The sequence below is a fragment of the Labrus mixtus genome, chromosome 19, assembly GCF_963584025.1.
Source record: "Labrus mixtus chromosome 19, fLabMix1.1, whole genome shotgun sequence".
Classification (NCBI taxonomy): Eukaryota; Metazoa; Chordata; class Actinopteri; order Labriformes; family Labridae; genus Labrus; species Labrus mixtus.
Window position 1 is genome coordinate 9,815,406 of NC_083630.1, and position 13,597 is coordinate 9,829,002.

The 13,597-nt window shown below is 40.7% G+C and overlaps 1 protein-coding gene across 1 annotated transcript in view; it reads left to right on the forward strand.

Moving 5' to 3' along the window:
• sspo (SCO-spondin) overlaps positions 1 to 13,597 on the forward strand; it is an 84,276-nt gene that overhangs the window by 50,432 nt on the left and 20,247 nt on the right. Inside the window, 17 exon segments of the mRNA XM_061065120.1 lie at positions 840 to 1,077; positions 1,212 to 1,364; positions 1,494 to 1,540; positions 1,732 to 1,902; positions 2,054 to 2,230; positions 2,995 to 3,150; positions 3,234 to 3,358; positions 5,506 to 5,645; positions 6,342 to 6,388; positions 6,488 to 6,730; positions 10,122 to 10,283; positions 10,578 to 10,694; positions 10,829 to 10,967; positions 11,133 to 11,332; positions 11,465 to 11,635; positions 12,136 to 12,263; positions 12,372 to 12,526. Coding sequence (XP_060921103.1) covers positions 840 to 1,077; positions 1,212 to 1,364; positions 1,494 to 1,540; positions 1,732 to 1,902; positions 2,054 to 2,230; positions 2,995 to 3,150; positions 3,234 to 3,358; positions 5,506 to 5,645; positions 6,342 to 6,388; positions 6,488 to 6,730; positions 10,122 to 10,283; positions 10,578 to 10,694; positions 10,829 to 10,967; positions 11,133 to 11,332; positions 11,465 to 11,635; positions 12,136 to 12,263; positions 12,372 to 12,526 — 2,569 coding nt within the window.

Below are 13,597 nucleotides of genomic sequence, written 5' to 3' on the forward strand. Positions count from 1 at the left end.
CAAAAAAGTGTCTGTGAGTTTGCCTGTGTTGACAAGCTAAATTTAAATTTAGAAATGACTGTTGATTCCACTGTAGTGTCACAATTGCCTTTAAACTAAGCTTTTAGGGTAAACTCAACTTAACAGCAAAAAAGTACGGAATACTTCTTCAGTCATTTGAGCTCACTGTCACCAATTTCCACTACAACTAGGGCTGTAGCTATGAGATACTGAGGTAAAGAAAATGCCTTTTAACTTTTTTCTGTCCTCTTTTTTTTGCTGCTCATTCATCCTTTCACTAACACACACGCACTTCTGCCACACCATTTTGCATCAGGAGAAGAATAGAACAGGTGTCATGCCAGGACACTTGAATTCCTCGACAACAGCCCGAGGCGGTGTCAAGGATCCTGCTGCGTTTTTTAAAACATTTCTCAGGGAAATTTATGGTTTCGACATCTCAACACATATCTGCAACGTGTCAAAATGACATCACCTGCCCTTTGACTTAGCTGATGAAGATCTTATCTTGAGCAATCTTATTGAGGAGACAAATTTGCAGAGTTTTTATCTTAAAATGCAGGGTGAGGCTGGACTAGTATTCAAAAACAGTGAACAATGGCTGTGGATTTTCTTTATATCAAAGGATATGTGTCCATTATTCAAGTTCAGTTTCTTGATTTTGTGAGTTGCAAAGATGAATATTCTCCTCTCCTATTTTTGTACCTTAGACAGAATTCATATATCTCCAAATCTGGACGTAGTAAACAAAAAGGATCTGTTTATAGCTCACATGAAGAACATGTATTTTGCAAGTATTTTGGTCAAATGACCCTAAGCGTGACCCTTTGTGTGTCCAGGCCAACTGCAACAGGACGGAGTGTGTGTGCAGCTATGGCAGTGTGACTGTGTGGACTCGCTGGGACAGATTTGGGCGGCTGGCAGTTGGCACCAGGTGGACTGTAACAACTGCAGCTGCTCTGACGGACAGCTCCTCTGCACCAATCACAGCTGCCACTCCGCTTGTGTTTGGAGCTCCTGGTCCAGCTGGGCGTCCTGCAGTGTTTCCTGTGGGCAGGGCCAAAGAACCAGATACAGGTGTGCAGAAAAGAAACTCAGAAATACTGTTTAATATTCTATATTTTTTTTATTATTCCAAACTTGTCAAATATTCATTCCTGTTCGGGCTGTTTATTCTAAGTATTCTGTCCTGTGTAACTATTGTGTCTCAGGTCACAGATCCCAGAGAGTGAAGGGACAGATTGCCAGTTTGAGGAAGTCCAGCATAAATCCTGCGACCCGGGACTTTGCCCACCTCTCTGTCTCCATGACAACCGGGAGCTCCATGTGGGAGACACCTGGCTGCAGGGCGAGTGTAAACAATGGTGAGATGCATGCAAATAACGCAGTCAAATAATACTGATTCTGTCGCTGAAAGTTCAAAACTTGATTCAAATTTACACTTAAAAACACTTTGCATTTCAATTACTGTCTTCATTTGTTTTGCCTCCTAGCACATGCACTCCAGAGGGAGATTACTGCCAAGACATTGACTGCAGAGGTGGGTCAATGCCTTCATTTGAAAGACACATCACAAAGTGAGCTGCGATAGGGGCTACAGTCCGGAGAAAATCTTTATGTCTAGTGATTTACGTCTAATTTTGACATGTTGGTCATAACTTAGTTCCCTTGTTGTCAGGTTGCCTTCAAAGTAAAAGCATTGATTGATTTAATCATGTGTGCTGTTTCTAGTGGCTGGTGGTTGGACCCCATGGTCAGTATGGTCGGACTGCTCAGTGACATGTGGTCGGGGCACACAGGTGCGAACCCACGCCTGTATCAATCCTCCTCCACGCAACAACGGCTCTCAGTGCAGCGGGCCAGAGAGAGAAACACAGGACTGTCACACTCCTCTCTGTCTAGGTTTGTCAAGAAAGGCCACATTAGTTGAATGTCCTTGTCTGTAAATCTTTGTAGAACAAATCATTTCAAGTTCTAATATTACAACATATACATGTATTTAATTTGATTATTTATTGATTCACTCTGATCAAATTGAACCTTATATCTTCAGATGACCTATGCCCCTGGTCGCCATGGTCACCGTGTTCCCGGAGCTGCGGCGCGGGTTCTGTGTCCCGGCGCAGGGTGTGTGTGTGTGAGGAAGGAGGGGATGCAGCGTGCCCCTCTGAGATCGAGGCCGAGAGGAACAGAGAGGAGACCCAGCTGTGTTACAAACAGCCCTGTCCAGGTGTGTACACACAAAACTTCAAACCACGTAATATTTGTCTCAACCTGGGAACAAGTGAGGACGTCTTAGAAAAAACTCATTAGAGCAGCTTTTTTGTCATTTGCTGTTTTTTTTTTTTTTTTTACGTAGTTTGATTCATTTTGCCAAAAGCTTGAGTGTGTTGGAATCATTTATAACTAATAAAAGCAATGTGACGAAGGGGTTGGGGTAGAAAGGTTTTACTTCTTCCTACTCCTTTTTGTTTTTATTATCTTATTTTAATTATTGGTTCAATTTAAACCCGATGGTTTAAATTGGTGTTCGGATGCTGTAACTGCTGTCAGTAAGTGTTTATGAACTTGAGATTAAGTGAAGAGTGTCAGGAGTAAAAAAAAAAAAAGGAGTTCTGATTGGTAGAAAAAAAAAGTAAATGAAAAAGAAATGATTCCAGCCCTGTCCTCCCCTAATTTCAGCTATTTATTATTGTAACGGTTGATCACATATCATTGGTGTTTTTGTTATTATTAGTGTTGAATTATCATTTAGAGTTCATTTTTGTCTTTGCTTTAATTCTGTTTTTGTAGTTGGTGCTGTTAAGACTGATTTCATAGTGACTCTTCAAAAGGGAAATTTAATTTAAAGTTATTGGAGTTTGTCTTTGTAAGGACAAGCTCAGCGTCTCATGAGTACAAGTTCAAGTGGTGCTTCATAAATTCAAAGTAAGTGACAAGTACCATGATGTGTTTGTTGCTGCAGCGGAATAATTGATTTGTTTGCTCCTGCAGGCTGTCCCATGTCTCAGTGGAGTGTTTGGTCCAAGTGTTCCTGTGAGTCTCAGAAGCAGCAGCGCTACCGTGTAGCTCTCTCCCCAGCCACCAGGGGGCAACAGTGCACTCCTGTAGAAACACAAAGCAGGACATGCAGTCTGAGTCAATGTGATAGTGAGTAAACCACCATTCTGAAAGAAACGTGGCTTATAAGAAACTTCATATTCCTGACTTACTATTTGATCTTGTTTTTCTAGGTTGTGAAGCCCCGTTTGTGTTCTCAGCATGTGGTGCACCCTGTGAGAAGCAGTGTGCGCTGCAGGGCCATCGAGATCAATGTTTAGGTGTCAAGGAGTGCACACCTGGCTGCTACTGCCCCCAGGTAAATATGTTATGAGCCCTGTCCTGTTTTTAAATGGTAAACAGATTTTTACTCACAAGGAAAAACAACCTGTATGGGATCATTCTAATCATATCCAAACATTGTCTACAGACAGATATCATGTCCCTTTTTCTGAACATGGCTATGACATTTTGTTAAGGCAAAGGCACAATCCTGATAGCTGATAAATGTCAGAAACTTTAGACCATTTAAGGAAATTAATGTAAAGCAATGATGGGTTTTCTTATACAAATCAATGTCACAAACATCCCTTGTCGTGCACATTTATCATTCAAATCTTAATTCTAAGCCTTAAAACATTTGATTGTCATATCCTGGGTCAAGGGCCATGACAAACAGAACCGCTGCTTGTCAACAGGCAAGGCAGGCAACTCCTTGGAGCCCCAGGCCAGTAGTGGGCCCTCCAGGGCTTAGAAACTTGAAACCACAGCAGTGGTTCGAAGGGTACAAAGTTTGCAATGACAGCAGGAAACCCCCCTAAGGGGAACAGCACTGACTGATGCTACTCTAGCCCTTAATATGTAGATGAGACGCTTGAAGAATATAACTTCTGCTTTCATTACATCATGATGTTTGTTCTTTGATGTTTTTAGCGTTTTTCATATTTACATTTTGAAATGACACTTTTTTATGGTCTTTACATTTATATTACCCACACTTGGTTTGGGGGGGGGGGGGGGGTAGTGAAAAAAATCTAACAATACTCAATAATTTTCACCTGGGATATAAAAGGATCTAGGATTATGTGCAACAACTTTATTTCATGCTATATTATATATATTTTTGTTGTTGTTAAGTAGCCTACTTTCATTACCTCAAACAGTTATCAAAGCAAGAAAAATCCATCATTTTATAGTTTCAACTGGACGTGTCTAATCACAGCGGCACATCATGACGGACATGACATGACTATCATTGCCGTGGAAAAACCAGATGTTACGTTAAAGACTGCTAGAAAATGAAGACGTAAAAAACGTCATCTAAATTAGACTTGGATACGTTAGGTCATTCGTAAACATATTGTCAGGTCAGTTTCGCCCATTCATCTTGACTTGGGTCATCTCTAAATTTTGTTTTCAGTGGGGGTGTATTTACAGAGAGAATCACTCCAACGATTCCCCGCCTGCCTCAATGTCATCTGTTTTTTTTGGTGGTGTAATTTACATACTATGTGGTCCATCAAACCTTGACGAAAGCTAAAATAAGTATACTTGAATGCAGAGTTGTAAAACAATAAAATGCAAAGTAAAAAAACAGACAAACGGTAAAACCACTATAAAAGCTTCTGTGTTTTGCAACCTTTGTATGGATTTGCATCTAGCCAACATTTCAACAGTGCATTATGCACCTGGGCAAAAGTATACTAGCATGAATTTCAAGAGGGAAATGTGCTGGGCATAATACTGTTGTTAATACATCACTTTGCCTTTAGGTGCAATGATAGTTTTATGTTATTTGACCCAGTTTGGAAGTTTCAAGCTTTGATTTATTGCAAAAACTTGAACAATCCTTTGTGATAGATGGGATGACAAGCTCATTCAGCTGTAGGAGGGGGGATGAAATGAAATATGAAACACAAAGCAGCTTTTATGTCCCATTGAATACTTTCACCTGCAGCATAAGTTCTCATTTTGGTCACACAGTGCTAGTGAAACTTTATCATAAAGTGTAAGAAGATGTCACCACACTGGAGTTTAATACCATGTGTTTTAAAATGATAAAATCTGTTATTTTATTTTCATCAGTACTTATCAGAAAAAAACGAGATAATCGGTCACATTTTGAACCAAATCTGTCAGGAAAGACGGATTGCAAAAATATGTGGGCAATGTAAGGTTGCTGATAAATGTGTGAAATTTAGACCGTCTCCCGCAATTTTTTGTACTCAAACACAATATATTAAACAAAACTGTGTGCCCTGGACTTTTATTTTGTTGAAGTGGTATATTATTATCTTTCTGGTATCATGACCACCCTACTTAAGTATTCAAATATCATGTTTTATGAACAAAGTATTAAAAGTCTAAAATCTGAAAAAAAAATCTAAATTTATTTAGGGAAGAGACCAAATGAAAAAAAACATGGTACATGTCCACGCTTTATTTTTGACTTCTTTTCACCCCCAGGGTCTGTTGCAGCAAAATGGAACGTGTGTTCCCCCCGAGCAGTGTGGCTGTGTCCACCTTCAGGACCAGGCGTCAGGGCAACCACCCACACCTGTGACCATCCCCCAGGGTGGCACTGTCACCATCGGCTGCAGTACTTGGTAGGTCCACTGTCCTGAAGACATGATGTTAATAAAAGACGCGGAATTAGTGGACGAAGCAACAGAGTCCACTTCATAACGCTATAATCAGAATATTTGCCTTTATATCAATGCTATGTATATTTATTTATATTTCAATGGACTCATACTACCAACAAAAGAGAGGAGAAGAACATACTGACGAACAGAATGCAGCTGTTTAATAACATGCACGCAGATCGTAGCGGTTGCATGTATACACGCTATGCACCATGCATAATCACAGTATATAAATGGAACAATCTCCTCCCATTGGCTCGAGGTGAATTCTCTGGAATATCCTGAGGCTCAATTTTTGCGATACTGTGGCCAAGTTGTTAAAGTATTTTTTTTGCTATCATACTGTAAAGAAAACACTACCACATGTGGAAGGCTGAGTAATCACAAAACCTTACATTTTGATTCAACCGGTTATAATGTTTTCATAACCCACATTGGCAGAGAGAAGGTCATATGTGTTCTGTATCAGTGACCTTTTATATCACAGTAGTTAAATTGTCAACTGTTATTAAACAGGATATTAGAGAAACTGATGTGTACTAAGTAACCATACTCTCAGCTTATTTCTCCTCCCTTGCTTGATTGTTTGGGAGCTATCACTCAGTGTGAAATATTGTAATTATAACTTTTTTGTTTTTTGTCTGTTCTGTCTTCCAGCCTTTGCCATGATGGAACTTTGCAATGCGACATGAGAGAGTGTGAAGGTACAAAAGCAAATCAATTAATGTAGAGTGTAGATTTAGGTAAAGAGCTCCATATGCATGAAATATCATCTCCTGTTTTTTTTTTCATTCTGCTTTCAGTCATCCTCAGCGAGTGGTCACAGTGGACTCCTTGTTCTCCCTGTGCACCCTCTTCCTCCATGCTGCAAAGCAAATTTCAAGCCGAACTCATCAGCAGCGCTAAAATGCTCTCAATACAGAGGCGTTTCCGGGCTTGTTTGGACCTGGACTCTGGTTTCCCAGTCCCAAAAGAGGAGGAGGAGAGCCAATGTCCGGGACCACTTGTAGAGGAGAGGCTCTGTCCAGATGCAAGCATCTGCAGAGGTAAGATTATTTGTCTAATTTTACAAGATCAATCAATCAATCAATCAATTTTTATTTGTATAGTGTCAACTCATAACAAGTGTTATCTCGAGACACTTTACAAGAAGCAGGTAAAATACCTTACTCTTTGTCTGTTAACATTACAAAAGAGCAGGTAAAAAGACCTTACTCATTGTTATGTTACAAAAAGCAGGTAAAAGACCTTACTTATTGCTATGTTACAAAGATCCGGCCTATCCATCATGAGCACTTTAGCAAAGCAGCAAAAGTTACAGTGGTAAGAAAAAACTGCCTTCGGCCGAATCTTCGGCCGGATCCCCGGCTCATGACGAAACAGCCTTCACAGGCCTAGACTGCGCCGGGCTTGGAAAAGGATAGGGGGAGAGATGGGATAAGATGCAGGAAGAGGGATAGAGAGCAAGGGGGTGGGGGGAGGTAGACCGTCCATCAGCAATCCGGTGGGGGGGGGGGGGGGGTGTTGTTCTGGCAGGCCGCCAACCCACAAGAGAGTTCTTTATTTCAGTCAAAAAGTAAATTCTCTTCCTCAGTCTACCGTTTTTAAGCTCCAGCTGTTCCTTTCACTCCTCACTGAAGGAAAAGTAATGAATGGGAAGGTTTTGGTTCACCCAAGTTCCCCTCCGTATGTTGCAGAAGTTTGACACTTTGCTCCTATCATAACAGTGTAAACTGACAATGCAGTGAACCACTCAGAGGCACACAAGCATGACAGTGTAGGAAAAAAAATGGAATAACAGACTGGGTCAAAGAGTGGTGCTGAAGTGACTCCTTAATGTCTTATTCTGGGGAAGAGAGGAAAATACTGCACGTCATAAATATGGAGGGCTGTACTAATGGCATATTTTTTCGTGAAGCAATTTTCAAGGGCAAGAAAATGAATTAAATTATGAACAAAAGAGCTTTACACTGAACAAAATGCATTACAATAATTTGTATAAAAGACACAAACCAGTATGGAAACACACAGTGAAAAGGATAGAGACAAAGTTTATGAAAGTTTTAAAATAATTGAATTAAACAGGATACACTGTATATATTCTTCATCCTCTGTCGCCCTCCAGTGGTGGAACAAACTACCACACTCCATTCATTCCATCTGCAGAGTGCCTTTGCACCTTTAAATGTCACATATTTTGCAAAATACACTTTACAATGGTTTCCTAACACGTATATGTGTCCCTAGCATGTCAACAAACCCCCCTAAATAAGAGAAAAGTCCATCCTCTCCGTCTTTTGTCTGCTCCACTTTTCAGTAAATGTGTTCTCAATCAGGCTGTTTGGAGATTTTCCCTTTGTGACATCACAAAGGGCAGTAACCCCTCCCCCAGGTGGGTGACACTCCCACAGCTAGGTGTTTGTTTTGCCCTATGACTCTGCCTTCTCTCCGTAAACAATAGGGCATGGAGCAAGAAATCCCTAGCCACCTCCCCTTCCAGAGAGGGGGCGTGGTCAGACACAGCTCATTTGCATTTAAAGCTACAGACACAGAAACAGCCTGCCTCAGCAGGGCTGAGATAGATGGGTTTATAGGCATGATCAAATACAGGATCAGAGTGGATTTAGAACAAGAAACTTCACAGACATGTCTTGGGGACTTATCTAATCGAGTTGAAAAGAAGTATATTACGTGACCTTTAAGACAAAGATAAAGCCGCAGCTCTTTCATGAACCCCTACACTCTTAATTATATTGATTATGACTATGATGCTGATGGTGGTCTTGTTTGATAATGACAGTGACGTTAATTAGGACGGTTTTGGTTATGTTATGCTTTGCTTCTGTACACTTCCTGTCAGCACCTGTGTGTCCGATCAGACAAGCTGTTTGTTTGCACTTGCTGACGTTTCCTCCTTTCTAGATCATTGCTTGTGTTGTAATTACTCTCTGATGTTTGGATAAAAGCGTCTGATAAGTGAACTGTAGAATTTAATTGGCAAAACCAAACCTAATGAAGAGCAGTTAAAAACACCTCAAGTCTTGCATATATGATTTTAGAGCAAGAGCAGTGATTCAACAGTGAACGCTGCATCAAAGTATTGAGTTTTGACCCTCTGATCAGTGACCACACTTGTCCCAAAGGATCAGCGAGCTCATGTTGATGGTTCATAACGTAGCAGAAGCTCAAAGATGTATTTCAGTCCTAAACCATCCAGTGAAAGATCACTTCTTTGACACGCATGAGGCCAGCGAAACCCCTGAGAGCTGGATGGATATATTCCACTTTCTCAGGCTTAATGAGGGCTTTAGCAGCAGAATTCTGAATGAGATGTAGCTGCCTGATTGATTTAAAAAAAATGACATGTGAAGATTCCATTACAGTGTTTGAATCTAGACGATAGAGAGGGTTTTCTAAGTCCTGCTTAGAATAATAAGTTATTTGAGTCTTTTCTTAAAAGGGTAGTAGACTGTTTTAATCATCGTGTTATTGTGGATGCTCATGCTCACTTCAGAGTCAATGACCTCACCAAGATTAGTGCAGGAAATTTTGTCAAGTTAAATGGCTACTCAAGGATTAATGATATTGTTATGTAAACATGTATGCTATATGATGACATGGTGTTTCTTTTTCCCCTAATATGAACTAATAGGAGATAGTTGTAGAGGTTGCACTGATGAGGTTACAGAATAAAGCATGAACTCTGCAAATTGGCAGGGAGTTGATTGTTATTGTAGGTACAATTTTAAGCACATTAGAAATAGCCAGAAAGTTGCAGCATTTTATCTAGTAGTGCTGATTCTAAATAATTCTAAATATTTTGTTTGGAGAACTGAAAACAAAATCCAAGTTTCTTAAGGTCACAAATCTCTTCTGTATTTTATTTTTTATTTTTACAATCAGCAGCAAACCATACACTTTTTTCTATATCTCTGCTGCAGCCTTATTCATTTTATTTTCCAAAGGAGTGAAAATAGGAAAGAGGTCGGAAGAAAAGGAAGAGTTTGATATCTGTGGGGTTAATTAGATTTAGTATTTTGTTTGTGTTCGTGCTGCAACTCTGTCATCCCATTGATTCTTCTCTTCACCTTTGGATATGAATGGAAATGGATCCGAATCTGACCTTTGGCTTGAATTGCATCTCAAATGTGTAAAGTATAGTGCTTCATCATTGTTGATACAAATGATGCACAGTGAGGAACACAGAGGTTCTATTCAATATGAACAAGCAGATAAATCTCTAACGTATAAATCAGACCTCTTTCCAGCTCAGCCAGGCCAGTCCACAAAACAGTAAATACGCTGTGTCTGTTATCGTTGATGATGAGCAATGCAACAATTACAGCTATTATAGAAGTCATCATCCTCATTACATTCATTGTAATTAGAACAAGAATAGAATTGATGGAGGCTAATAATATAATTTCACCCTTTAAGATCTGTGTCAGTGGAGTGCGTGGAGCGCCTGGACAGCCTGCGCTGAGCCGTGCAGCGGTGGAGTCCGACAGCGCTTCAGATGGCCCCTGGCCTCTGCTCCGGGACCGAATTGCAAGAGCCAACAGACCCAGAGTCAGAGCTGTAACACGGGACTCTGCCCAGGTACAACTGTTTGAAAACTCACTTTAATAATGCAAATATTGTAATGCATTTGCACAAGCAGACACAAGTAGTACAAGTAGAAACAGAAACCAACAGGTCACAGGTCAGAATAATGTACTTATATACATGGTCCAAATCTGTTTTTTTTTTTTGTTTTTTTTTAAAGATATTCAATCAAGTCATTCCAATCCCACTCTAGCAATTGCAACAAAGATTATGTGGCAAATGCATGGACTGTGCTTATCTTTTAATTTACTAAGAGTGGAAAAAGATTGATTTTCCTTTTTGTCCAAGGCGAGCGCTGTGAGGACAGGGGGCGGACCTACCAAGAGAATTGTGCCAATCAATGTCCCCGCAGCTGCACTGACTTATGGGAGCATGTGCAGTGCCTCCAGGGAGCCTGTCACCCAGGTGATCATTAACTTCTCACATGAACAGTACCTTTAAAGACTTTGATTTCTTCATGCACCATTTAAAAAAAAAGATATGTTTCTTTACCAGCAAAATTCTCCTTCATTTAAATTCTTCATTCTTTCATTCATAAGGTTGTCGGTGTCATGAAGGACAGTTGTTGCAGGACGGCCACTGTGTGTCAGTTGCAGAGTGTCGCTGTGGAATCCCATCAGGCAATGGGACATTAGAGTTTAACCCCAAAGAGGAACTTTCTGTGGACTGCAACACCTGGTGAGAAAAGCGTTTATGTGAATTTAATTTTGTATTTGAAAAAAACATTTTACGAGCCTGTTCAGGCCTTTTATACTTCTCTCTAGAGTTCATTTACCTTACTTTTTACAAGATGTCGATGATTAAGATTTTATTTGACCCCTCTTAACACCCCGCCATCTGTAGTGTGTGTGAGAATGGCACTCTGGTGTGCACCAAACTCCCTTGCCCGGTTTATGAGCCTTGGAGTCCGTGGAGCTCCTGCTCAGCCTCCTGTGGACGTGGACAGAGGACGAGGACGCGCCTCTGCCAGGACACAGAGGGGGGTCCTTCCTGTGCTGACGCCATGCAGACAGAGAGCTGTGAAGTGATGCCAACGTGTCCAGGTCTGACAATGAACATCCACCCACATGCACAATTTAAAAAAAGTACCAAATGACAAAAGGGCAGTGTACTACTTAAAGTTCTTTGTTTTTGTCCACCTATTCCCTATCTGCCTCCTCCCTGTCTCTCTCCAGTGGGATGTCTTCTTAGCGAGTGGTCTCCCTGGAGTGAATGCAGCGCCACATGTGGAGGTGGGGCATCAATGCGGAACAAGACAGTCCTCAGAGAGTCAGAGCCTGGCGGGACGGCTTGTGTTGGACCACTTGAACAACACACTGTCTGCAATACCAACAGCTGCCTGCCTGGTAACACTGCACAAACACACACACACACACACACACACACACACACACACACACACACACACACACACACACACACATCAATGAAAGTTATGAATGTATCTCCCATAAGTATTATTATTAGGTGTCACCTCAAATGTGATCAAGCCAATTAGTGCAGATTGTAAAATATTTATGAAAAAAAACGTGTGCCTTGAAATATATACTACTCCATCAAACTAAAGGATATACCTGTGCATGTAATGTTTTTTGTTGCCATGGTTACAATGTTGGGGAAAAAAATATCAGTGCATAGTTGCATTTATTCTGAGTAAGACAGGAGACTTTCAACAATCACAATCCATAAGATTAATTTACCCAAAAACATAACATAACTTCACAGAACCTAACTTTCATGGTAGAGCAGTTGTGACCTTGAAAACACTGTTCCTTTAATTTGAATGAGTGGTATAAATTAGTTATATTTGAATTCATGAAGGTTTATTTTCTTCTGTGTGTTGAAGACTGTCCCAGGGGACAGGTGTATAGTAACTGTTCAGGTTCCTGCCCATATACCTGTGAGGACCTGTGGCCCCACACCCAGTGTTTACCTGGACCCTGCACCCCTGGGTGCGATTGCCCTCCAGGACAGGTCAGGACACATCTGTTTGTGTTTATGTGTGTTTGTGCATGCGTGACAGCACTGAAAGCATTATATTTAATCCCCGACAATATACTGTTCTCATTGTGTTCCTTATAGGTGTTGCATGGCGGCTCCTGTGTCTCCCATGACGACTGTCCTTGCTCACCCCTGTCCCTGCCAGCTGGTTACCGAAGCTGGAACATCAGTGAGGACGAGGACACAGAAGCTCTGCTGCCACCTGGGACTGCCGTTCACCACCTCTGCAACACATGGTTATACACTAAACCTGCTTTCACCTATTCATTTACTGCTTTAAAGGTCACATATTATTATCCTCATTTTTAACCACTTTACATAAGTCTCAGAGCTCCCAAAAACATGTCTGTAAAGTGTTTTTACCAAAAATCCACTCTAATTCTGTATTTGATCATGCCTTTAAAGCCCTATATTTCAGCCCTGCTCAGAACAGGCTGTTTCTGTGTCTGTACCTTTAAATGCAGGTGAGCTGTATTCAACCACGCCCCTCTGGAAGGGCTTGGGTGGCTTGTGCTTTCTCACACCATGCTATATTATTATTGACATTGAGAAGGCAGACTCAGGGGACAGGTCAAACACTTGTTTTGACACAGATGTGGGAGTGTCACCCACCTGGGGGAGGGGTTATGGCCTGCACACATTTTCAGAAAAGTGGAGCAGGCAAAAGACAGATATGATGGACTTTTCTCATATTTAGGGGGTTTTTGTAGACAGACTAGGGACACATATTAGTGTTAGAAAAAACATAATGACGTTTATGTGACCTTTAATGGTTTTCTTAAGACCAGATCAGCCAGTCTGTTCTTTACCTCAAGGATCTGTACCATGCTTGCCTTCTTCAGAGGCTGTGTTATGTGGTTGATATGGTCAAGAGTTAATCTCTGCCTGATCACAGAAGGAGTCTGTAGTTTTACTAATAAACAACGCTACTTGTACATTTAGGTAAACCTTGTCACTTGTTGCATCAAATAATTCACATTTGACATTGAAAGAAGCGAAAATTATTAAGCTTATTAATTATTTCAGTCTTTAAGCATGTGCTAATGCATTTATGACTTAAACCTTCGTCACTTCATACTGGGACAATGTAGCATCATTTTAAAAACCGTATCTCTAGTAATAGCTTAAAAACACAATTTATGAAGGGAGAAAGGAAGGAAGATAATGTAAGAAGGAATTAATTCAATTAGTCACTGTGTCGGAGGTTTTATCACAAATGAGAGCTCTGAAGAACAAATACATGAGTTTAATGAATTAGAAGTAAAAGCCTAACACCAAAATATAGGAGTTACAAAATGTCTTAGCGG